Below are 25,484 nucleotides of genomic sequence, written 5' to 3' on the forward strand. Positions count from 1 at the left end.
AATCAAGTTATGCCATAAAGTAGAGCTAATTTAAGACAACAATAATAAAAGCATGACAAATTTTAGCATTCTACCAACTGCACAAAGGTGTTTCAGTAACATCTGTTCAGAAGCAATTGCCACCAGACAGACTAGATGAGATGCAAAGTTTCATAGTGCAATAAATGTATGTCAGTTTGCTTGCTTCATAATTAAAGACGTGAGTCTTTGAAAAAAGCAATTAAACCTTGCTCTAAATCTAAGATAATCATCCCTTCCCCACCCCTTTGTACTCACAAAGAAAAGATCCAGAGTGATACAGAAGTTATAAATACCATATATCATCTATTGCCAGCAGCTAAATGTACTCCCCAAAAGCCATTTGATATATTTTGTTTCCTTTGATAAATCATATACTAACAACAGTAGACTATTATCTCTATTAGAAGGATAGAAAGAAAAGAAACTCTGGGATGATTTAGGGCAATTTACATTCAACCCTCTGTATCAGCAGGTTCTGCATATGAGGATTTAACCAACCACAGATCAAAAATATTTGGGGGGAAAAATTTCAGAAAGTTCCAAAAAATAAAACTTGAATTTGCCGCACACTAGTTTCCATATACATAGCATTTACGTGGTATTAGGTATTATAAGTAATTTAGAGTGATTTAATGGAGGATGTGTGTAAGTTATATGCAAACACTATACCATTTTCTATAAGGGATTTGAGCATCCATGGATTTTAGTATCCAAGGAGGGTCCTGGAGCCAATCTCCACGGATATCGAAAAGATCATTGTACTTAGAAAACTGGTCAGAATAAAGTGATTTTACCTTATGAAGGTTTCAGTGCCTGATGGGTTCGGTGGAATTTTGACAAGAATAAAACTCAGGTGCCTAAAGCCTTCAACTAAGAACATTACCTCCAATTCTCGACCAGTAACTCTAGGACAACTGAAAGCATCATGTTAGCTGAGGACTGAATGAAGAAATAAATTCAAAAAGAGGATACAGAGGAATTCTCTTGCGGTGCAGTGGGTTAAGGATCAGGCTTTGTCATTGCAGGGGCTCCATCACTGCTATGGCGCAGGTTCAATCCCTGGCCGAGGAACTTCCACATGTTGCAGGCATGGCCAAAAAAAATACAAAAAGGGACACAGAAATCACCTCCACCTTTTCTTAGCTTTAAAGCAACTATGAAAACAATACAGCACAGCAAGATGAATGAAGGTTCTAGTTGTTATTCCAGAAGGTTCTAGTTGTTATTCCAGATGAATGAAGATTCTAGTTGTTACTCCAAATCTTATATTCACCCAAAATGAATCTTCCAAAATAAAATGATACCACAGGAAGAGATTTAAATGAATCTGATAGTTCTCATAAAACATGTATTTATAAACTGTGGCACCCCACCTTTCAATGTGGTTATCCACATAACTACCTGCTGTTAGTTTCCTATGTCTGCCATAACAAATTGCCACAAAGTTAAACTTAAAACAATAGAAATATATTCAACTGGACTAAAGGCAAGGTGTCACCAGGGCTGATATCCCTCTGGAGGCTCCATGAGAGAATGGTATTGTCTCCCTGGTTTCTGATGGCTGCTGACATGCTCTAGCATGTGACTGCCTCCCCCATCTCTGCCTTGTAGTCACCTCACCTCCTCTTCTGTTGTCAAATCTCCTCTATCTCCCTCTAAAGAAATATGTTGGCTTTTAAGGTCCACCCTGATAATCCAGAGTAATCTCCCCATTTAAAAAGTCTTAACTAAAATGCCTATAATGTCCTTTTTTGTCATAAGGTAATATTCACAGGTTCCAAGAATTAAGGCATGGATACGTTTTGGCAGGGGGGTGGGAATCTTTATTCAGCCTGCCACACCTCCAAAAAGGCCCAAAGCAAGCCCACTCCAATTTCACTCTCAAGTTCCCGGTACAATTAGCAAAAGTTCTCCACACTAATAAATACCTCGTCCCACTTTACAACCAACCTCTAACAGGAAGTCACTAATTCTATACTCATTAAAGCCATGACTAACTATTGTTACAGTTCCTAAATGACAAAAGAAGCAGTAAAGGGTAAAACTCCCATTGGCACAGGACAGTAAATACAGGACAGTGTCTAAGGATGTGTACGCTGGAACCAGCTTGCCTAGGTTCAAATCCCAGTCTCACCAACTGGCAGCTGTGTGACCTAAGGCAATTTAACTTCTGTACCTCAGTTTCATCTTCTAGCAAACAAGGCTAATTAACACTATCTGCTATGTCATAGGATTGTTATAAGGATTAAAGGAGCTGAAATTTATGAAGCACCTAGAACAGTGCTCTGCTCGCTCACAAGGGTTAACTGTTATTACTAACAATGACCAAACACAGTAGACATGCAGATGTTAATAGACAAGGTAAAAAAACCTCTGAGCTCTCTGGTGGCCCAGCAGTTAAGGATCCAGCATTGTCACTGCTGTACTTACACCTTAGGGGAGAAGGTCTATGCTACATGCTTTTATACATAATTCAAAAGTAACCAGGAGGTTCCTGTTGTGGCTCAGCAGGTTAAGGACCCAACATTGTCTCTGTGAGGATGCGGGTCCAATCCCTGACCTGGCTCAGTATGTTAAGGATCTGGCATCATCACAAGCTATAGTGTAGATTGCAGAGGCAGCTCAGATCCGGTGTTGCTATGACTGTGGCCAAGGCCTCAGCTGGGGCTACAATTCAACCCTTGGCCTTGGAATTTCCATATGCTGCATAATGTGGCCTTAGAAACAAAACAAAAAAAGAAGAAGAAGAGGCAACAGCAACTGTTTGTCTGTTTTACCTGGGTTCAAAGTGAAACAGGATTTCAATGGGGGCTGGAGCTCCTGCCTTCTTACCAGGAGCCAATGGTCAGTTTAGCCCCCAGTTCCAGTACCTGCCTGCAGCTCCGTAGTGTGCAAACACCAGACACCTACATTATCCCTACTCCTCTCCCATCACCAACCTGCATTACTTGTTCCAGTCATAAGCAGTTGCCCTAGGCAACTAGGTTACCTAATGACCTGAAGAGATTCAGATTAGCATCACTTCATCCCAAATCGAGAGAAAGCCAAGAACCGACTTGACATCCAGCAGTACAGCAGACCAAACGACAGCACAATCACTTTTTGAGGCACTGCTGAGATCCCCGGAGGAAGCGGTGGTCTCCAAAGATCACCTTCCACCCCATAAACAAGTGTTACTGGAGTGGGACCAAGAACAATGAGAAGTAGGCAGACTGGGAGCAGCTGCTCAGAAGATTACCTTGAGTTTGGAATACCGAGCCCTCTGGAACTCCAAGCCCTCTAAGTCTATTCCAGTAGGGAAGTGGCACCCTCAGGCTCCTCGTGGAAACAGACTCAAGTCACCTTCAGAGAAAAGTCTCACCAGTTAGGCCTCTTAGAAGATAGCTTAAAATAAAGCAATGAAAACACAAAGCTTAACAAACATAGAGGGAGACCAAGCCACTTGCACAAGTGCAAGTCAATGTAAACAGTCCGAAGATGCACATACCAGAACTGCCAAAAAATAAGAAGAGTCAAATAGGAAATGCTAAAGAAATAAAACAATAAAAAACAAGGAATAACCAGGCAGATATGAAAAAGAAGCAAATGGAACTTACAGAAATAATAATTGATGATTCAAACATTCGGAACAAATTAAATAGATTAGATATAGCTGATGACAGAATTAGTGAAATGGAAAATACCAAGAAATGACCATGCAAGTAAGAATCTAAATTAGTTCACGAGATTACAAAGAATCCAAATTATTTCTAAATTAAAGTCATAATTTAAATCAGAGCACTATCTGAAAACACACAGTATTTTAAATGTGTTTATTGGTTAGGGCTTAGAAATATTATCTTTAGATATCTTTTCGTCTTTACAACAAGGCTTTTAACATACCTAAGAAATGAAAAACATCACAGACAACTAGAATTCACATCTCCTAATATATCCTTCAGGAAAACTAAACCTAAAAATTTAGGTTCTGTTTTCATGACTTCTTTGCTAGAATGAGTGAAAGAAAAAAAATCACGCCTCATGTGTTCTGGAGCACAGGAGTCAGAAACAAAATGGAATGACATTAACCCAGAGAATACACTATAAAAAGAAGAAAAGTCACTGCCCAGAGGATTCTGCTCACGTGGGATAGAATCTTTCATTGCCAATTTAACCCTACCTTATTTATTCCTCAGCTCTGTCAAGATAACTGTCAATAGCATAGTTGATCCCCTGCAAAATTTCACCATTCCTATAGCATCTCAATACTTAACTTTGTGTAATTAATCCACATTGTCCCTCATTTTCAGTATTCTGAAATATCTCATAGCTCTGTTCTCCATTTTATTCATCTATCATTATTATTAACTGTGATATGAGCTACTCACTCCTCCACAAGTCTTTATTTCCTTAGTTTGTGTATCCTGAATTACATTCCCAACAACTTCCATTTGTTCACAGAAGGCACACGCTGAACTGTAAAATTTCACTAAAAACAAAAATGTTTTTCTATATTCCTAGGTAAAATGGAGGGATCAGTATTAAATTTTCAATTCTGTTACTCTCACCCCAAATCTATCAACCTGCTATGTGACATGTCATTTATTTACACACACACACACACACACACAATCTTCACTGCCTATTCTTTCACTACTTTATGCCAACAAAAAGACTGGCAAGGAGCTAATCACCACACCTCCCTTGACTGTTACAGTGAGTAAGAGAAGCAACCAGAATAGCGGGTTTCTCATACTTCGACTTCTTTCCCTTTTAAACAAAACATTCTTTAGCAATGACCACATGGCCCGCCAAGTTTTAAAGCCGGCAGTTTCAACTTGGAAAATTACAATCTACTTCTAAAAGTTCTTCTTGGATTAAAATATTAAGCAGAAAAAGAACTACTCTCACCTAAGAATTCACTTCGATATTATCTCATACCCTCAGACGCTAGGCGGGGGAAGGACAAGTTTAACCTAAAATATGCAAAGCCCACCTAGGTGACGTCAATACATTTGAACTGCTTCTCTCGTCAGCCTTAAAAAATTGGGAGCCCCACAATGATCAGTGTAGTTTTCAAAGGATCCAAATAGAATTGGACCCTGCCGTCGTAAATCTATGAAGAGAATGGCAGCTCTGAAAATCTAGAACAAAATGTAGCCCCCACATAGGCCCTGTGAACCCACCCACGCTGTCAGCCTGGTCAGAGTTGAATGAAACTGAAGGACCAGGGATTGAGCCCAGATGCACGGAAAGAGCTGCCCCACCCCACCACCAGGCCAAACTTACAAACTTGGGGCGTTTCTCTCCCGGCTCCTCGCGGCCGCCAGGCGGGGGAGGGTGCTGGGGACCCTTCCTGCGAGGCATCTTGCCTTCCCGGCAGCTGCGGAGCGAGGCGGAGGAGGGGTAGGGAGCCTCAGCCGTCGGGTGGTGCTGCCGTGGCCGGTGCCGATCCATGCTTCCCCGCAGCTCTGGAGCGACAGGAGAGGAAAGAAGGCAGGAGCTTTGCCAGCCACGTGAGGGAGCCCAGGGGTCCCTGGCGGACTCGTCTTCCGGATCCCACCGCCCAAGCAGCCAGCCAGGTTCAGCCCAACCGCTGCTTCCCGGGGCCGCCGCCAGCACATCCGAAAACTCCCGCCGGTCGCGGACCGCCGGGACCAGCCAATCCCGCGCCGCGCGGTCAGTGACACTCCCGGGGACCGCCCCTTCCGGGCAAAGAGAAATGTGATTGGCTGTGATGGCCGTTCGTTGGCAGCTCAAGCCTCGGGCGGTTCCTGCAATTCACTGAGGGCACAGGGAGGGGATCAGGTTTGGGGAAGCGGGAAGAATTGATCCGGAGGAAGCCCGTCCGGTTTTTTTTTTGTTTGGTTGGTTGGTTTTTTGTTTTTTTGTTTTTTTTTTTTTTTTTAATTTGAAGGACGGATTCCTGATAACTTGGGAGGCAGGCAAGATCCGCCCTGCACCACCATTTGAACAGCGCTGGGATGTGCAACCATCTGCGAACCCTCCATGCACGTCTTGGGATGCAGCGTGTGACGACCACCTGGAAAAGTAGTTCTGGAATCTGTACTTGAAGGGGTGCCAGGAGAGAGAGAACCACAGCACCCAAGATGCTCCTAAAGGGTGCCTTCTCGACAGATTGCCAGAGCGCCTGCCGGACGCCTTAGTGCTGGGAGCCCGCCCAGAGGTGGCAGAGGCGGCCACCACCTTAAGGAGCTCACAGTCTACTGTGCTTCGCAAATCCTTACACAAATAACAAAATAATGTAGTTGTTATAGCAGTTATTTTTAAAGTTAATTGAGAACAAAGGGAGAGAGATTAAATGTGAAGGAGGAGATTCGGAAAGAAGAGAGGAAGGATGCAAAGATTTTCTTGGAAAAAAAAGAGTGGTGGGGCCTTCCGATAAAAGGCATTCCAGGCAGGAGCCAAGGCAAGAGAAGTCGAGAGCAAAGAGTTGAAAAACTTAAAGGGCATGTAATGAAGTGCCTTGAGCTGAAAGCATTCAGAAGAGTTTATTGTGTATAGCCAAGGTCAAGCTACAAGGCCAAAGCAGTTTTCCCACACATAAGTGTGCTTTCTTTCCCCCTTAAAAGCAGTCTTTCTCTTTGAACTATTTCCTTAAGCTTCCACCTTCTGACTACACGGAGGTGGTGTGGGTAAACATGCAGTACTGATTTCAGTACTTAGAAACAACTCCAGGAACTCAGGAGTTTATCACAGAGGTTGAGAAAATGAGCCTTAGTTACAAGTAAGTCTTCACTCTACAGTTTTCAGGGGTTTTTTGGTTTTTTAATATTTCTTTTTACTGTACCAAACTTTCTGTGCTAGTCCCTGTCCTTAAAGAGCACCTGATCTTTAGAGGAAAGACCAGAAAAACAGAAAGGTCAGGAGAACTGCAAGTATTTCCTACATGGACCTATGTATTTTTTGCTTACCATTAGACCAAAATAGTGTTATTTACTAGGTATGTGATGGGGGGGTGATGTTAAAATTTCTTTCTTTGCCTTTCCATCTGCAAAAGCAGACAGTAATAATACCTAACTAACAGAAATCCTGTCAGGCTTAAATAAGAGAGCATATGTAAGGTTCTTAGCAATGTCTGTGAAAGCCCCTCCCACCAAAGACCACCAGGAAGAACACCTGTAGTTGAAAAGTAGAGGTTATCCTAAGGAATGAGAACCTGCCCTGTGGAGAACATGGGGTTTCTCAGTAAGAGGCTTAAGTCCCAACAGGACTTAAAGTACTTGACCTTTGGGTGAGGTGATTTTGGAAGACTCCTCCAAAGTAAAGTGAAAAGGGTTACTCTGGTTTTCAGTGCCGCCAGGGATTGGGGGCAGATCAGTAATTGGATATCTTAGTAAATCCTATGTAGAAGGATGGCAGGCTAAAGAATGAAGCAAAAGCTGACAAAGGAGAAGCAGTTATTCCTAGTGTATTGTGATTTGGCCACTATTCTGTGTGATTGGTTGTGTCCACGAGAAAAAAAAGGGCCTCTCTGTGAGTGACAGGCCAGCTTCTAAAAACACTGAGGCCTGGCTAGAAGTGGCAACTAGTTCCCTAATGTCAAGGACTGCTCTTTTCTTTCTCAGGCACTTGGCATGTAGAAGGTATTAAGTAAGCAGGAGCTACTATAATTAATTTTCAAGCTTTACATAGAATACTCAAATTTATTTATTTATTTATTTATTTATTTTCTTTTTATGGCCACACCTGCAGCATACGGAATTTCCCAGGCTAGGGGTAGAATCAGAGCTGCAGTGGCCGGCAGCAGTCGGCAGCAGTCACAGCAGCATGGGATCCAAGCCACATCTGCAACGTATGCCACAGCTTTCGGCAACACCAGATCCTTAACCCGCTGAGGGAGGCCAGGGGTGGAACCCATATCCTCATGGATACTAGTCAGGTTTTTAACCCACTGGGCCATGACAGGAATTCCACTCTGAAATTTTTCTTATAGAAATTCTTTGCAACTACAATACACCCGTGAAAATAATAACTTTATCTAAATTGCATGTTTTAAAGTACATTTTCTATGTACTTATTATTTAAACCTCACAACCACATGTACTGCCCCTCATTCTGATGCCCCAACAAGAAGGATATGGTATACCCTACTGAGTCAGCAATTTGGGAGGTGCTACCTTGTGCCAGGCCAGATGCCCCAGGCAGGGACAAAGTTGAATGAAATGAAAGGCAGGCCTGGAGAAGCTTGGAATCCAGGACTATGTTTCTTTATCATTTCTGTTCAGTCTCAACATCCAGACAATTAGTAATGAAATCTTTGTGAGGGTTCAATCTTAATAACTATACAAGAGAGAAAATTGGAAAAAGTTGAAGGAAAGGATAGCTCATTCCCGTTCAATTCTTTTTTAATGACAATTTCATGAGATACCTTCTTACCCTCATCAGACTGGCAGATACTACAAATTTCCATGTCACCGAGTTTTGACCAAGATGTAAGGATTTCTGCACAGAGGATAGGAGTACAAAACTGGTACATCCAGTTTAGGCAGCAACTTGGAAATACCGACTATTGGAGAAGGTACCTATGACCTAGCAATTCCATGTTTGGATGACTCCTTGGAGAAGCACAAATATGCTGTACAAAGGTATTTCTTGAACATTAGTAAGAGCAAAATGGGGTAAAGGATTTAACCATCCTACAGTCAGGGAAAAAATAAAATGCAGGGAGGCTTGTTATACAGTAGAATTCTATACTGCATTTAAGACAAATAACCAAGCCTACATGTGGACAAATCTCAAAAATAAATAAATATATATAAATGTAGTAGATGTGTGTGGGTGGGTGGTAACACTGCATAAAACAGGAGGGAAATAGAAACAACAATGTCACCATTTCCAGAGAGGAAAGGAAGAAGGGGTAAGGAATTAAAGCTAAAATATTATAGCTAAAGTATTTGTAAATGTTTTATCTATTAAAAGGGAAAGATATGAAGTAAATCTAGCAAAGTGTTAACATTTAATCTTGGTGATGGGTATATTTGTGTCTATTTTATTTTCTATTATTTTCTGTTTATTGGAAGTGTTTCATATCAAGAAGGAATTTTTGGTATGAAAATAAGGGATTTTTTTCACATCAAGTTTTTAACAAATACACAAACTAACAGAAATATACGAACTTAAAGATAGCTCTCTTAACCCTTCCTACTCCTTCAGAAAATTTTAGTTTGTTGTCACCGAGTCTACAATGAGCTATTAAGTTCATATAGGGAAAAATGAAATAATTAATTTGCTATTATGATGACTTTGGTTTTTTTTAATTTTGAGTAATCAAAACTATTCCCTCTTCTACCTGCTTTTCCTCTTTCTTTTATTCTCTCCTCTCCCATGCATTTCCTTTCTCTCCCTTAAATTAGTACAGAGGTGAAGGGCTAGGAAACAAGGAAAACCACTACATTTCCCTCTTTCAGTTTAAAGCTAAACTACAAATTCAGTCCTTTGCCATGAATGCTTTCCAGGTGGTCAGTGCATTAAAATAAGAACCATTTATAACAAGCCTAGGAGTTCACCAAGTAGCACAGTGGATTAAGGTCCTGCTCAGATACAGGTTTGATCCCCAGCCAGGTACAGTGGGTTAAAGGATTGTAGGTCCCAGCTGTATCTCATATTCAATCCTTGGCCTAGAAACTTCATATGCTATGGGTGCAGCCATAAAATGAAAAAAAAAAAAGAAAAAGAAAAAGCCTAATAAAAAACCTAATTGATTTAACTTTACTGCTTTCACCACTGCTTTACCACCTAACAATAGTGGTGGAATACCACTTTGTGCTCAATGAGGTATTTGAATGGCCATTTTCACCAACTTTGCACTTTTCATTCCAAAGCCTTGATGGCAAGACAGAACAGCACTGCGTACCAAACCAGATTTGAGGCATGGCTTCCTCCACGCTTTCCACATGTTGTATGTCTTGGTTAAATTGCTGCTGTTTTAATGAATGGATAAAGAAGATGTGATGTGATATAATGGAATATTACTCAGCCATAAAAAATAATGAAATCTTGTGATTTGCAACAACATGTATGGACCTAGAGTTTATCATAGTGAAGTGAGTCAAACAGAAAGAGGAATATCATCTATATGTGGAATCTAAAAAAAAAAAAAAAAAGGATACAAATGAACTTATTTCCAAAACAAAAAGAGACCCACAGACATAGAAAACTAATTTATGATTACCAAAGGGGAAAGGGTGGGGAGGTAAATTAGGAGGTTGAGATTAACACATACACACTACTATATATAAAATAGATAACCAACAGGACCTACCGTATAGCATAGGGAACTATACTCAATATTTTGTAATAACCTGTGAAGGAAAAGAACCTGAAAAAGAATATATATAACTGAATCACTGTATTGTACAGCTGAAACTAATACACTATTGTAAATAATCTACAATTAAAAATTAATAAAAATTACTGTTTTACAATAAAATATTAGGTGAGAAAAAGCAAATCATACCCACAGAATGATCACTGATATAGTCATATAATGTATGTGTCTACACCAGTATTTCTCAATCATGGCACCATTAATTTCTGGAGATGGATAACTCTTTGTATGAGGGAAACTTTCCTTTGCATTATAAGATGTATAGCAGCATTCCTGACTTTCACCTATTAGTTGTCACCAAACCTCTTCTCAAACATATCCCTAAAACCCTGGGTAATATTTCATTGTAAAGATAGAGCACATTTTGCTTATACATTCATCAGTTGTTGGTCATTTGGATTTTTTTCCTACCTTTTGACTATTATGAATAATGCTACTGTAAATATTCATGTGCAAGGTTTTTTTGTGGGCATAAGTCTTTCTCTTGGATATATGCACAGAAGAGGAATTGCTGGGTGACATGTTAACAGTTTAAGAAACTGTCAGCCTTTTCCAAAGTGGCTGCACCATTTCCACATTCCCATGACCATTGCCACATACTTGCCAATAACGTTTTTAAACCTGACTTTTTGAATTTAGCCATGCTATTAGGTATGAAGTGGTATCTGACTATAATTTTGATCTGCCATCTTTTTTTTTTTCCCCCGGCTATACCCACAGCATTTGGAAGTTCCTAGGTCAGGGACTGAATAGGAGCTGGAGCTGTGACCTATGCCACAGCTGCAGCAATGCCAGATCACTAACCTGCTATGCCACAGCAGGAACAAGCTGCCATGTATTATTATAAAGAGAATGTTATCGAAACACAGTTTTGCCTGATCTTTCACATAGTGTCTTTAATTGCTTTGGCTTGACAACTGAAGCATACTTCAGACAGAGCCTATATGGCCTGCGAAGCCTAAAATATTGGCTGTCTGATCCTTTATAGAAAAATATTTTCTGACCCCTGCTAAATTATCCCCCCCCCTTGGTTTATCACAAATACTTTTGTTGGGTTATTTCTTTTTCTTCAATGAGAGTAGTATTCCAGTGAGAAAAGAATATTAATTTTGGACAAATGTTCACAATAACGCCAGTTCTTCCCTTTGTGATGATACACATTCACACAGGCTTTAACATTGTTCAAAAAAAAAAATCTGTTTAGGAAGGTGAAGAAGATCTTATTACCATAACAAATCACTGTGGACAAAAAAGTTGATTTAAGGTAGGTATGGAAAGCAAAATTATTACATGCATATGTGATTTTTCTTACAACACATTTAAGTAATTTGTCCTCTGCTAAGTTTTCTCCAGGGTCTTACACTGTAGGTTCAGATAGAAATTTTTTATAGAGAATATAATTAGTATAACACAGTTTAATGTCACACTTAATAGTTTCCCAGGATGTTTTGATTAGAAAATTAATATGCCCATGTTTGTAGATGATAAAGCCATTTAAAAGAGAACAGTAATATTCCTTAATATTAGCTAATTTACATTAACTCATATTAATAGTTGAAAGTATTACATGTCACTACCAGATCACACTTCCAATATATGAAATAAGTAGCAAAAAGGAATTAAGAAACTATCGAGAGTGTTGTTAAGATTATAGTTTAAACACTCCCAAAGACATTCTATGATGCCACCATCACCCTAATTCCAAAACCAGACAAAGATACCACCAAAAAAGAAAACTATAGGCCAATATCTTTAATGAATATAGATGCAAAACTTCTCAACAAAATTTTAGCCATCTGAATCCAACAACATATAAAAAAGATCATACACCACGAAAAGGTGGGATTCATCCCTGGTGCACAAGGATGGTGCAACGTATGCAAATCAATCAACATCATACACCACATTAACAAAAGAAAAGTCAAAAACCACGTGATCAGAGTTCCCGTCGTGGCTCAGTGCTTAACGAATCTGACTAGGAACCATGAGGTTGTGGGTTCGATCCCTGCCCTTGGTCAGTGGGTTAACTATCTGGCATTGCCATGAGCTGTGGAGTGGGTCGCAGACGCTGCTCGGATCCCACGTTGCTGTGGCTCTGGCATAGGCTGGCAGCTCAGCTCCGATTAGACCCCTAGCCTGGGACCCTCCATATGCCATGGGAGCAGCCCAAGAAATGGCAAAAAGACAAAAAAAAAATCATTTCAATAGATGCAGAAAAAGCATATGACAAAGTCCAACATCCATTCATAATCAAAACTCTTACCAAAGTGGGTATAGAGGGAACATACCTTAACATAATCAAAGCCGTTTATGACAAACCCACAACAAATATAATACTCAATGGAGAAAAGCTGAAAGCCTTCCCACTAAAATCGGGAACAAGACAAGGATGCCCACTCTCAGCACTGTTATTCAACATAGTACTGGAAGTCCTAGCCACAGCAATCAGACAAACAAAAGAAAAAAAAGGTGTTCAAATAGGAAGAGAAGAGGTAAAACTGTCACTGAATGCAGATGACATGATACCATATATAGAAAACCCTAAGGACTCAACCCAAAAACTACTTGAACTGACCAACAAATTCAGCAAAGTAGCAGGATATAAAATTAACATTCAGAAATCAGTTGCATTTCTGTACCCTAACAATGAAATACTAGAAAAGGAATATAAAAATACAATACCTTTTAAAATTGCATACCAAAATATCAAATACCTGGGAATAAACCTGACCAAGGAGATGAAAGATTTATATGCTGAATACTATAAAACATTAATCAAGGAAGTTAAAGAAGACGTAAAGAAATGGAAAGACATTCCATGCTCCTGGGTTGGAAAAAATTAATATTGTAAAAAATGTACGTACAATTCAAAGCAATCTACAGATTCAAAGCAATCCCTATCAAATTACCCATTCTACATTTTTCACAGAACTAGAACAAACAATCCAAAAATTTATATGGAACCACAAAAGACCCAGAATCGCCAAAGCAATCCTGAGAAACAAAAACCAAGCAGGAGGCATAATTCTCCCAGACTTCAAGAAATACTACAAAGCCACAGTCATCAAGACAGTGTGGTGCTAGTATCAAAACAGACATACAGACCAATGGAACAGAATAGAGAATGCAGAAATAAACCCAGACACCTACGGTCAATTAATCTTTGAGAAAGGAGGCAAGAACATAAAATGGGAAAAAGACAGTCTTTTCAATAAGTATTGATAGAAAACCTGGACAGCTGCATGTAAATCAATGAAGCTAGAACACACCCTCACACCATGCAGCAAAGTAAACTCAAAATGGCTGAAAGACTTCAATATAAGACAAGACACCATCCAACTCCTGGAAGAGAACATAGGCAAAACATTCTTTGACATCAGCCTTACAAATGTTTTCTCAGGTCAGTCTCCCAAAGCAACAGAAATAAGAGCAAAAATAAACCAATGGGGCCTAATCAAACTGACAAGCTTTTGCACAGCAAAGGAAACCCAAAAGAAAACAAAAAGACAACTTACAGAATGGGAGAAAATAGTTTCAAATGATACAACAGACAAGGGCTTAATCTCTAAAATATACAAACAACTTATACAACTCAACAGCAAAAAAGTCAACAACCCAATGGAAAAATGGGCAAAAGACATTTCTCCAAGGAAGATATACAGATGGCCAACAAGCACATGAAACAATGCTCAACGTCCCTGATTATTAGAGAAATGCAAATCAAAACTCCCATGAGATACCACCTACACCAGTCAGAATGGCCATCATTAATAAGTCCACAAATAACAAATGATGGAGTGGGTGTGGAGAAAAGGGAACCCCCCTTCACTGTTGGTGGGAATGTAAGCTCGTACAACCACTATGGAGAACAGTACGGAGGTATCTTAGAAAACTATACATAGAGCTACCATATGACCCAGCAATCCCACTCTTGGACATATATCCAGACAAAACTTTCCTTGAAAAAAAGACACTTGCACCTGCATGTTCATTGCAGCACTAGTCACAATAGCCAAGACATGGAAACAACCTAAATGTCCATCAACAGATGATTGTATTAGAAAGAAGTGGTATATATACACAATGGAGTACTACTCAGCCATAAAAAAGAGCAAAATAATGCCATTTGCAGCAACATAGATGGAACTAGAGACTCTTATACTGAGTGAAATCAGATAGAGAAAGCCAAATACCATGAGATACCACGTACATTTGGAATCTAATATTTGGCACAATGAACCTTTCCACAGAGAAGAAAATCAGGGACTTGGAGAATACACTTGTGGTTGCCAAGGGGGAGGGTTGCCAAGGGGGAGGGGGAGGCAGTTTGATGGATTGGGATCTCGGGTTTAATAGATGCAGACTATTGCCTTTGAAATAGATAAGCAATGAGATCCTGCTGTGTAGCACTGGAAACTCTTCTAGTCACTTATAACGGATCATGATAATGTGAAAAAAAAAGGGAATCTATACATGTATGTGTAACTGGGTCACCATGCTGGATAGGAGAAAATTGACAGAACACTGTAAACCAGCTATAATGGAAAAAAATTAAAATAATTAAATATATAAAAATTACAGTTTGTCCTTCATATTAAAACACAATTACTAACACCCAAATAAAATTTGTTGAGTCATGCAAATAATAATTTTTTTTTTTTGGCTTTTTGCTATTTCTTGGGCCACTCCCGCGGCATATGGAGGTTCCCAGGCTAGGGGTTGAATCGGAGCTGTATCCACCGGCCTACGCCAGAGCCACAGCAACGCGGGATCCAAGCCGCATCTGCAACCTACACCACAGCTCACGGCAATGCCGGATCCTTAACCCACTGAGGAAAGGCAGGGACCGAACCCGCAACCTCATGGTTCCTAGTCAGATTCGTTAACCACTGCGCCACGACGGGAACTCCAAATAATAATTTTTCTAACAGGAGTTCCCATTATGGCGCAGTGGAAACAAATCCAACACGGTTCTTCAAGGAACCATGAAGTTATAGGCTAAATCCTTAGTCTCGCTCAGTTGGATAAGGATCTGGCATTGCCATGAGCTGTGGTGTAGGTCGAAGACTTGGCTTGGATCCTGTGTTGCTCTGGCTGTGGCATAGGCCAGCAGCTCTAGCTCTGATTTGACCCCTAGCCTGGGAACCTCCATATACCTCAGGTGCAAGCCTAAAAAGAAAAAAAAAAGAAAATTGTCTAACAATATCAAATGGTAACTATGTCACTCAAAGATAAAAGTACATGTAAAATAAGCTAGAAGCATTCTATGGAACCAAATGAAGATTTTCAAGTGTATTTTTCTTTCAGTTATGCCTCTTTCTCATCACAATATATATATTTTTTTCTTTTTTTCATCCTCAGGTTAATTTCTGTGTTCTAGACAGTCTATAAAATCAAATATACATTAAGCCTGTGTTTATTGAGGTCTCTTCTGAAGGCATTCATCTGTGTGCATTATTTGCTTTGATTCTAATTCTTGGCTAAAGCCCATCCTAATACAATGGACTAAAAACAGTTTTGTCAATTTGATGTGATTAATGTATTGATGTCTCTATCCAGTTATGAAAGGGTATTGTATAATTAGTTGAAATTGTTAGCAAAGTTAGCATCCTCAGGATTTTTGCTTACAAAGTCTGAAATATGTACAATCTCCTGTGAAATCAAGTTCTGCCTGTACACTATTCTGAAACTACCATCACAAGCGACCAGAAAATTTTACACTGTCATGTCTCAATCCTTGCTAACCTCTCCATTTACTGTCATTGATAACAGTGTCCTTTTTAAAAAATTATTTATTTAAATTGAGGTATATAAATAACAAATGCTGGCAAGGGTGTGGAGAAAAGGGTACCATCCCTACACTGTTGATGGTAATGTAAATTGGTATGACCACTATGGAAAACAGTATGGAGGTACCCCAGAAAACTAAATATAGAACCACAATATGACTCAGCAATCCCACTCTTGGACATATATCTGGGTAAAACTGTCATCGAAAAAGATACATGTACCCGTTTGTTCACTGCAGCGCTATTCACAATAGCCAAGACATGGAAACAACCTAAATGTCCATCGATAGATGAACGGATTGAGAAGATGTGGTATATATACACAATGGAATACTACTCAGCCATAAAAAAGAACAAAATAATGCCATTTGCAGCAACATGGATGGAACTAGAGACTCTCATACTAAGTGAAGTCAAGTCAGAAATATAAAGACAAATACCATATGGTATCACTATGTCTGGAATCTAATATATGGCACAAAACTTTCCACAGAAAAGAAACTCAAGGACTTGGAGAACAGACTTGTGGTTGCTAAGGGGGAGGGGGAGGGGGAGGGAGTGGGATGGACTGGGAGTCTGGGGTCAATAGATGCAAACTATTGGATTTGGAATGGATAAGCAATGAGATCCTGCTGTATAGCACAGGGAACTATATCTAGTCACTCATGATGGAACATGATGGAGGATTATGTGAGAAAAGGAATATATATATATATATATATATATATATATGTATGACTGGCTCCCTTTGCTGTACAGTAGAAATTGACAGAACACTGTATACCAACTATAATGGAGAAAGTTAAAATCATAAAAAAGAAAATAATAAATAAAAATTGAGGTATAATTGACACTTTTTATTAATTTCAGGTGTACCACATAATGATTTGATATTTATGTATATATACATGTTTTTTTCTTTTTTGGCTATCCCATGGTATTTGGAGTTGCTGGGCCAGGAATCAGATTCAAGCCACACTTGCAGAATCAGCAACGCCAGATCCTTTAACCCACTGTGCTGGGTGGGGATGGAACCTGCATTCTGGCACTGCAGAGAAGCTGCTGATCCCATTGCATCACAGTAGGAACTCCTTTGAAATGATCAATACTGTAAATCTCCTTAATACCTGTCACTTTACACAGTTACAAAGAAAAATTTTTGTGTTTGTGATGAGTATACTTCTTGAACATCTCTACTTGCTTATTTCTCTGCTCATCTCTGTAAACATTCTTTCCCTTAACCTCTACTCAGGCTTTTCTTTCTCGTCCCATCTCCTGGTGTGATAGCCTCAAGGTAGAAAGCCTGATCCAGTTCCACTTTGTGCATGGCCTCAAAACAGTAAAATGACTGGAGAAGTTCAATGTGGTCAAAGTGTGCCTCAATTTACTCATCTGCAAAATGAAGAGGTTAGATTGTTCCTCTGATATTCGAAAGAGGATGCTCAGAAGCTCTAAGCTTCCATATAAGTACCTCCAGAGCCTCTGCAGAAGGGGCGGAAAAAGGAAATGGAGTGACTCTAGGTCCTTTCCCCAGGGACATTTAAACCAACACTGTTGTGTTTTACCTGTTCAACATGAGGTTTCAGGTGAAACAACAAAGAATTCTGCAAAAGGAAAGAAAGTAAAAAATGGGAAATGGGATCTAAATAAGTGTTTCCCAACATTTTTTAAATTATCACCGCCCTTAAAGAGTCTTTGTAGTAGACACTTTACATAATTGCCTCCATAAAATTCTAAATCTTTATATATACTGATATTTGTTTATCATGTTTTACACATAAGAAAAGACCACATTTTGCCTTCTAAGAACCAATTTTCATATCTTTGGCATGAGGTACTAAGGGTGATATGGGCTTCCCTCCCATCTTCTAACTGCTCTAAACAATATACTTCATGACTGGGTGAATTTTACCTACTTATCCTCTGAGGATAAGTAGCTATTTCCATTTGCAAAACAGGAGAAATAACTTACAAGCATGTTATCAAGATTATTTGAAGTAATATATACGAGAGGATTCTAGCAAAATGCTGGGTACATATTATACGCTCAATAAATGCTAATTTTCCTTCTCTTTGAAAGTCCTATCCAGTCTGACATTCTATGATATCATAATTCTAGTATATTCCCCAATTAGACATAACAAAATGGAACATCTCACAATTCCAGTCCCAATTGCTAATATTTGCCAGAACCACTGCTGTTCTTTAGTACTCCAGATAGAAATGCTGAAAGTTCTCTTTGACAAACTATAGCCAAGTCAAGGTAGTACTGGGTAAACAATGAGTACCACCCCAAAATCCTAAAAGGAGGAATGTTTGCCCCTCTGAGAATCAAATTAACACATAATCAGAGGTTGGTTTTTTTTTTTACCTAGCTTAAAAGACTGATAACCATGACTTCAAGAGTGTATTAATCCAGAATTCCTGTTGTGGCTCAGCATTAACAAACCTGACTAGTATCCGTGAGGATGCTGGTTCGATCCCTGGCCTTGTTCAGTGGGTTAGGATACGGCATTGCTGCTCAGATTCCATGTTGCTGTGGCTGTGGCATAGGCCGGCAGCCAAGGCTCTGATTTGACCCCTGGCCCAGGAACTTCCAAGTGCCATGGGACGAAGCCGTTAAAAAAAAAAAAAAAAAAAAAAAAAGAGGAGTGTGTTAATCCATGTAAAGAATGCTATGAGGCAGAAGGCTAGCAGTCAGAACTGGAGAAGAGGAAAAAATGAGCCTATCCCACAGAAATCTAAAATCCAACACATATAGAGTAAGTTCCTGCTGTGGCTCAGTGGTAACAAACCTGACTAGTATTCACGAGGATGTGGGTTCATCCCTGGCCCTGTTCAGTGGGTTAAGGATCTGGCATTGCTGTGAGCTCTGGTGTGGGCAAGCAGCTGCAGCTCTGATTCGACCCCTAGCCTGGAAACTTCCATATGCTGTGGGCGCGGCCCTAAAACAATAATAATTATAATAATAAAATAAAATCCAGCACATACAGGAGTGAAATCAGCATCTTTCTCTCTTCATCCGCCTTATGCCAAGTCTCATTGGAGAGCAAGTGCTCCATCTCACTCACACCCAGTCTCTAAACCCTGTCAATCCCTAGTCCTTAATACCTCTCAAATCCATTCTCTCTGCACCATTGCCTGGGCCTCAGACAAGGCGCTGCCCCCTGTTCACCTTGCGTGGCTGAACCAGCCTCCGACTGCCTTCTTTGACTCTGCCAGTGCACCCTACAGGCTGCTGCCACCGAGCTCTCTCTGAAAAGGTTATCTGATCACCTAGTTTCTCCTGGGGCTTAAAATCCAGCTCCTCCAGCTATCATGAATCTCTGATACCTCAAAAGAATAAGCGGGGAAACCTCTCAAGCAGAAACTGCCATAAACCAATGTGGCAACACACGTTGCCTTGACTTGAGAACAGGCAGCGCAGAAAAACATTTTAACTATTTGTGTGATGTAATGAAACATCTACAGTCTGTGGGCCATAGAAGCAAGCTTGGGCCTAACCTAGTGAATGGAGTGATTCCTGAGTTTAGCAAGATTTCAATGTGCTTGGTAAGTCACTCTGTGCAAATTTTCTCTGCACTTTAAGATGTTTGCTTTTTCTTCTGGAACATGAAGAATAGATCTGCATTTTACTTTTTTTTGGCCACACACAACATAAGGGCATAAAGGAAGTTCCCAGGCCAGAGATTGAACCAAGTCACAGTGAGTGTCAGCACTGGATCTTTAATTCACTGAGCCACCAGGGAACTCCCTAGATCTGCATTTTAATAAACGCAGAATTCACTCAGCTTGTTTTCAATGTCAAAAAAATTTTGGTTAGTTTTTATAAATAATTCCGTTGTGAACTTCGTTTAATTTCTTAGTACTAGTCCACTATTCCTATAATTAGGAATGCTGATTTATAGTTCTGTGTTACTTTTTTTGTCTTTTTAAGGCCACACCCAAGACATATGGAGGTTCCCAGGCTAGGGGTCCAGTTGAGCTGCAGCTGCCAGCCCATGCCAGAGCCACAGCAATGCGGGATCCAAGCTGCATCTGCGACTTACACCACAGCTCTGGGCAACGCTGGATCCTTAACCCACTGAGCGAGGCCAGGGATGGAAACCACATCCTCGTGGATACTAGTCAGGTTCGCTAACTTCTGAGCCATCACAAGAACTCCAGTTCTGTGTTACTTAAAGTATTACTTTTCCCCTTCTTCATTCTCCTAGTTTTAATTTTACTGTAAAATCTCTTTCAAAATTCTGCAGTTTAGACCTACAATGTCATCCCTCTTTCTTCTCTTTTTCCAATAAATCTTTTCCTTTACCTCAGGTTATGTCTTCATAAAGAAGTTTCCAAGATTTTTCTTTTCCTGAAGGCAAATGCTGGAGCCTAATTATCATCTCACCATATGGTTTCTCTTCTCTTCTTTATTCCTCAAAACTATCACGCAGTTCTTCCGCGATTGCTATCGAAATTCATCTGACCTCTTCCCATTATATTTGTACACCTCTAAACTCACCATCTGTCGTTGTCCTTCAGATGGTTACTAAATCCTGAATGCATTTCAAGGTCCTGCCATTTCTATAACTCTATTTTCACCTCTCTCAGTTATGTGATTCCCTAAACCTAATTTTCACTTCTTACCAACAGGAGGGAGTGAACCGTTGTAAACAAAATAAAACATCCTCTCTTCATTTACACTATGACAAGGAAGAGCTTATGCCTTACCCTTTTCCTGAATGTGGTCTTGAGCAAGGACAAACCAGGCTGGCATAGGAAGAAATGAGGAGAACTAAGGAGAAAGGTAAACAGACAGTTCTGGCACACCAAGCCCTGTTGAAATCCTCAGTGGGCATGGACACACAAGGGACACAAGGTCAGCATTTTTTCCCCCTATTTTTATTTATTTGTTTTTGACAGATTAAACCTCAAGACAATGGAAAGATGTGTTAGCTCCCCACCAAACCTACGTTAAACCTTAGCGTTCAGTCTTCATCTATTCACTTTTAGTAACCACAGGTCTCTCTGTCCTTAATAAATTTGCCGAAATGCTTTTTGAAATTAAGTAGCACTTCTAGGCCAATCTAATTTTCTAAGCTGAGGTTTTGGAAGGCAGGATCTCATTCTAATATTTCCGAATGTAAAGCGCATGTTCTTTTTCATTAAATTAATACAGACGATTTCAGGGTTTTTTGGTTTGTTTGCTCGTTTGCCAGCCCATGGCATATGGATAAGATTCCAGCCGCAGTTGCAATCTACCTACCCCACAGCCGCAGCAAAACAAGATCCTTTAACCCACTGTGCCCGGCCGAGGATGGAACCCATGTATTGGCACTGCAGAGGCACCTCGGATCCATTTGCACCACAGCAGGAACTCCTGATTTCATTTATTTTTTTGACCATATCATCTCTTAGTCTCTGTCTTCCACTTGAAAGAATTCCTGTCTCTTGAGCTCTTTCTCAGTTCAGCAGCCCCCAACCCCTTCAGCTGTTTTGGTTGATCATAGACGGATTTTCTCCACTTGTCCAAATCTTTACTAACTTATGGTTACCAGTACTGAAAACTGAATTCCAGGTGTAGATAAACCATGCTTTTTTATAGCAGTGATACTATTTCCATTTGTTTTTAAAAATTAAAATGCAAAATATACTCTTAAAAGGTAGATGGTTTCAGTATCAATAGGCCCAGGAACTCCATTCAAAACAGAGAACATCTTATAGTAATATATTTTATGTAAAATATTTTATAAACTGGCAGTCACTCTAAAAATATATAATTTTCCCTGGCATGCATTTGCTACATGCTATATAGAGGCATCATATACATTTCTATTTTTAAAAATATGTTTTATTTTAAGAATTTATATTTTATATAAATGAAATATATATTTTTAGGAATTGTTAACATTTGTTTTCATTCCATGGACTATCTAATTGATGTTGTGAAGTTAGCTGAAAGCATGACAGATGGCAGGAAAGCAACATTTAGTGTTAAAACTTTGTCATAAATCATTCATAAGTGAATAATTTATCCTTCACAGATGATCAGGGGTTGGTTGTATCACAACCTGAAGATTGATAAAAAGTACAGGTTGGAGATAATGTTTGTCACAACCATTTCCATTGGAAGTCAGAAATTCTAAACTCAAACTAGCTTCAGCCTAGAGGGCATTTTTATTTTCCTATAACAGAAAAAAATACAAGGGAAGTTCACATAACAGAAAGGACTAGACCTCAGAAGCTGGACCTAGAGATCAGAATTGGCTATGTAATTGGCATAATGAAAAAAGCAAGATGCTTTGTTTAAAAAGGATGAAGACTCTCAAGATGGCTACAGCAGAGCATTCGACTTACATATGAGGCTCTTCCAAGTTCAGAATCCTGTGTGATGTGTGAGTTGTGTCCATGAATATGGTCCATGAATATGTGTGAGTTGTGTCCATGAATATTCAAGTCAACTGGTACCTTCCTTCTGTCTTTCTCCCTGACATCTTTCACATCCACTTTTCTCTGTTTCCCTCATTCTCTTCTATCACAGTGGCTTAACTAGTCTTCTTTGGTAATTCAAGCAGATAAAGTTTAGAGAGGACTCTGATTGGTCATACCTGTGAAATGCCCGAGTCTGTCGAAGGGACCCTGTGGGGAAGAGGTGGAGTTACATAAGTGAGAGAATGAGATGGGAATGTGCATTCAAATCACAAGAAATCATCAAGTTCCTTAAAGGAAATCAAATGCTCTTACCAATAGGAGAGATGGAAAAATATCCTGAACAGGCAAAAGTGAAATTTTCCACATGAAACCTACTGGGTTTGATTTGTCTCCCTGATTGGTTGTGCTTTTTTAATCTTTCTGACACACAGTGTAAAAATTAAATGAGATGATTAATATTATGTCATGGACATTCAAAAAATAGTAGTTTCTTTTCCATTCTCTAATGTTAATGTGAATCACAGAGTATGAAAATGTTATCACTAATTTGGGGTAGAGGTACGGTTTTTGGATTCATATATAAAAGATAAACTGCACAGTGAGTATGGCCGGCTCTAAACCTTTTCTGCAAAACTCACATGTGAAATAGTTGAAAGAAAGCTAGAGGACAAAGTAAAAGACAGTGACAAGAAACTTGTGTTTACAATGTGAGGACTATGACTTTTCTAGAGCAGGTTTTCAGAAGTAGAGCTGTTGCATATTATTTGTAAAGATTTAATCTGTCCCTTAATTCCCCTCAGTACCGATGGACTATCTGTCATGATAAATAAAACTCTTCTCAAGATTTGGCAAAAACAAGAGGGAATTTTAAAAATTTACCAAGGATAAGTTTCCTAAGAATCCTAAGAATCCCTTTTATAGAATTTACTACTGGCCATTACTTATTCAGGTATCCAGACTGTTTTATTTCCTTGCCTTTCTCATTCAACTTTTGAACTATATTCCAGAGTTTCCTTTCTTTTACACATGGGTACACTGGCTACACCTTAGCCCATACATTATTGAAAGTTTATTGAAGAATAGAAACAGGTGCTCCACACTCTCAGAGAGAAAGGAATTAAGTTTAATTTCTAGGAAGAGCTGAATAGGGAATTTATTATAGACAAGAGAATCGCTAAAATAAAAACATAAAGATAGAATCAACATTTTGACTTCAAGAGGAACCAGGAGAATTGCCCAATCTCTGGCATAAATAGCCAGTCATCTTAAAAGCTAAACATTTTGAAAATGATCTGTTTAACTGCCTTGATTCTTTCTACTTTTGTTAATATGAACTATATTTTCAGAACTAAATTAAGAAGTTAAAAAAATCAACATGGCACATGATTAGTAGATTTGTGTGTGTGGTTGCAAAATAAAACATAATTGGAAAAAAAGGAGTTTTTACATGCACTGATTCATGAAACTTCCTCTCTATATATTTAATCTTTTTTTTTCCATGAAGAAAGCAAGCTAAATGTTAAGTGTATGATCAGTCTCCCCCCCCTCCCTCTCTCCCTCCCTCTTTCTCTCCCTCTCTTTAAGAGAGAGTCTCTCTTTAAGAGAGACTCTGTGGACCCAGTGCCTTTGTAATTGTCTTGGAAAAGCGAGTCATAGCTGCAAGATGGATTTTTACATGTATTCGGGCATAGCTGGGACCAAGCAAATAGCCTATTTGCCTTAATTGTCATGTATTAGATTGGACAACAGATGTTTTCTTACATGTGCTCTGCTAATTTATTTCATTCTTTCTGTCCATTTACATGATCTATTCTGAAAATTAGTATTGAGAAAGTGTAATTGAATCTGCTCTTCTTGATAAACAAAATCTAATTTCTCACATTAATATGTCATCTCTTGATGCCAAAACTTAGAAGAATGTCTGTTACCAACCACAGCTTTACATCATGTGCAAATAAAAAATACACACCATTCTTTAGCTCCATACAAAAATACCAACACACACTCTTCTAATAACAGCAGGAAAGCAAACAAACACAGCTGTTATCACACTATCATGCTCTCCAAGGTATTTAACATCTATAAAAATTTATCTGATTTTTACTCAAATCCTAGCAAATTCAACCACACTCCCCCCCTCCCATATTTGTACATGTTCACACGTTCTCTGGAAGTCTGGAAATTTGCCCACAATTATATTTAAAGCCATAATTTAAATGTAACTAGTTTTGAAGGAAATGAATAACTTCTATTAAAATTACTCAATATCAAGCATGTTTTAGAAAACCTTTTAGATTAGGATCCATTTTTCTATTATGTCTGCCTGATACTAGTAATGCTAAAGTGCCTTGATCCACTTAAGAAGGAAACTGACATGGTTTTCCATTACATAGTATAGCTGACCATAGAATATTTAAATTGGTTTCAAATTTTAGGTTAATGTTCTTACTGCTGTCCTGCTACTTACCTTAATTCATCTTAGTATTTTATGGTGTTAGCCATTACTGTCTGCATAATGATCATAGAAGTTTTAAATGTAGTGTCTCCTCTCTCCTCATTAATGCTGCTATTAAGCTTCACTTCTTAAGGAAAAAGGATTATATTAGATATATATATGTATATCTATATATATTTCAAATCAGATAATTATGCTGTTGAGCGATTACTGCCCTGTGTGGTACTTTAATTCTCATGTGGTAGGTAACTTGATTGTAAGCATCCATTTTTTTAAGTTATAAAAATAAAATAAATATGGTAGTAAAAATCTAATAGTATAGAAGGTTATAAAGCAAGAAGCAAAAAAATCTCCTATTCTTTTTTTTTTTTTGTCTTTTTGCCATTTCTTGGGCCACTCCCTTGGCATATGGAGGTTCCCAGGCTAGGGGTCTAATCGGAGCTGTAGCTGCCAGCCTACACCAGAGCCACAG

General features: G+C 39.1%; 1 protein-coding gene across 2 annotated transcripts in view; it reads right to left on the bottom strand.

Annotated features, from left to right (window-relative positions):
• DIAPH3 (diaphanous related formin 3) overlaps positions 1-5,637 on the bottom strand; it is a 503,501-nt gene extending 497,864 nt beyond the window's left edge. For both annotated transcript variants that reach the window (XM_047756273.1, XM_047756272.1), the window contains exon 1: positions 5,290-5,637. In XM_047756273.1, coding sequence (XP_047612229.1) covers positions 5,290-5,457 — 168 coding nt within the window. In that variant the 5' untranslated portion in view covers positions 5,458-5,637. The remainder of the gene's footprint in view (positions 1-5,289) is intronic.
• Positions 5,638-25,484: the final 19,847 nt, after the last annotated feature.

This window comes from Phacochoerus africanus, chromosome 13 (assembly GCF_016906955.1).
Source record: "Phacochoerus africanus isolate WHEZ1 chromosome 13, ROS_Pafr_v1, whole genome shotgun sequence".
In the NCBI taxonomy this organism is placed as follows: domain Eukaryota; kingdom Metazoa; phylum Chordata; class Mammalia; order Artiodactyla; family Suidae; genus Phacochoerus; species Phacochoerus africanus.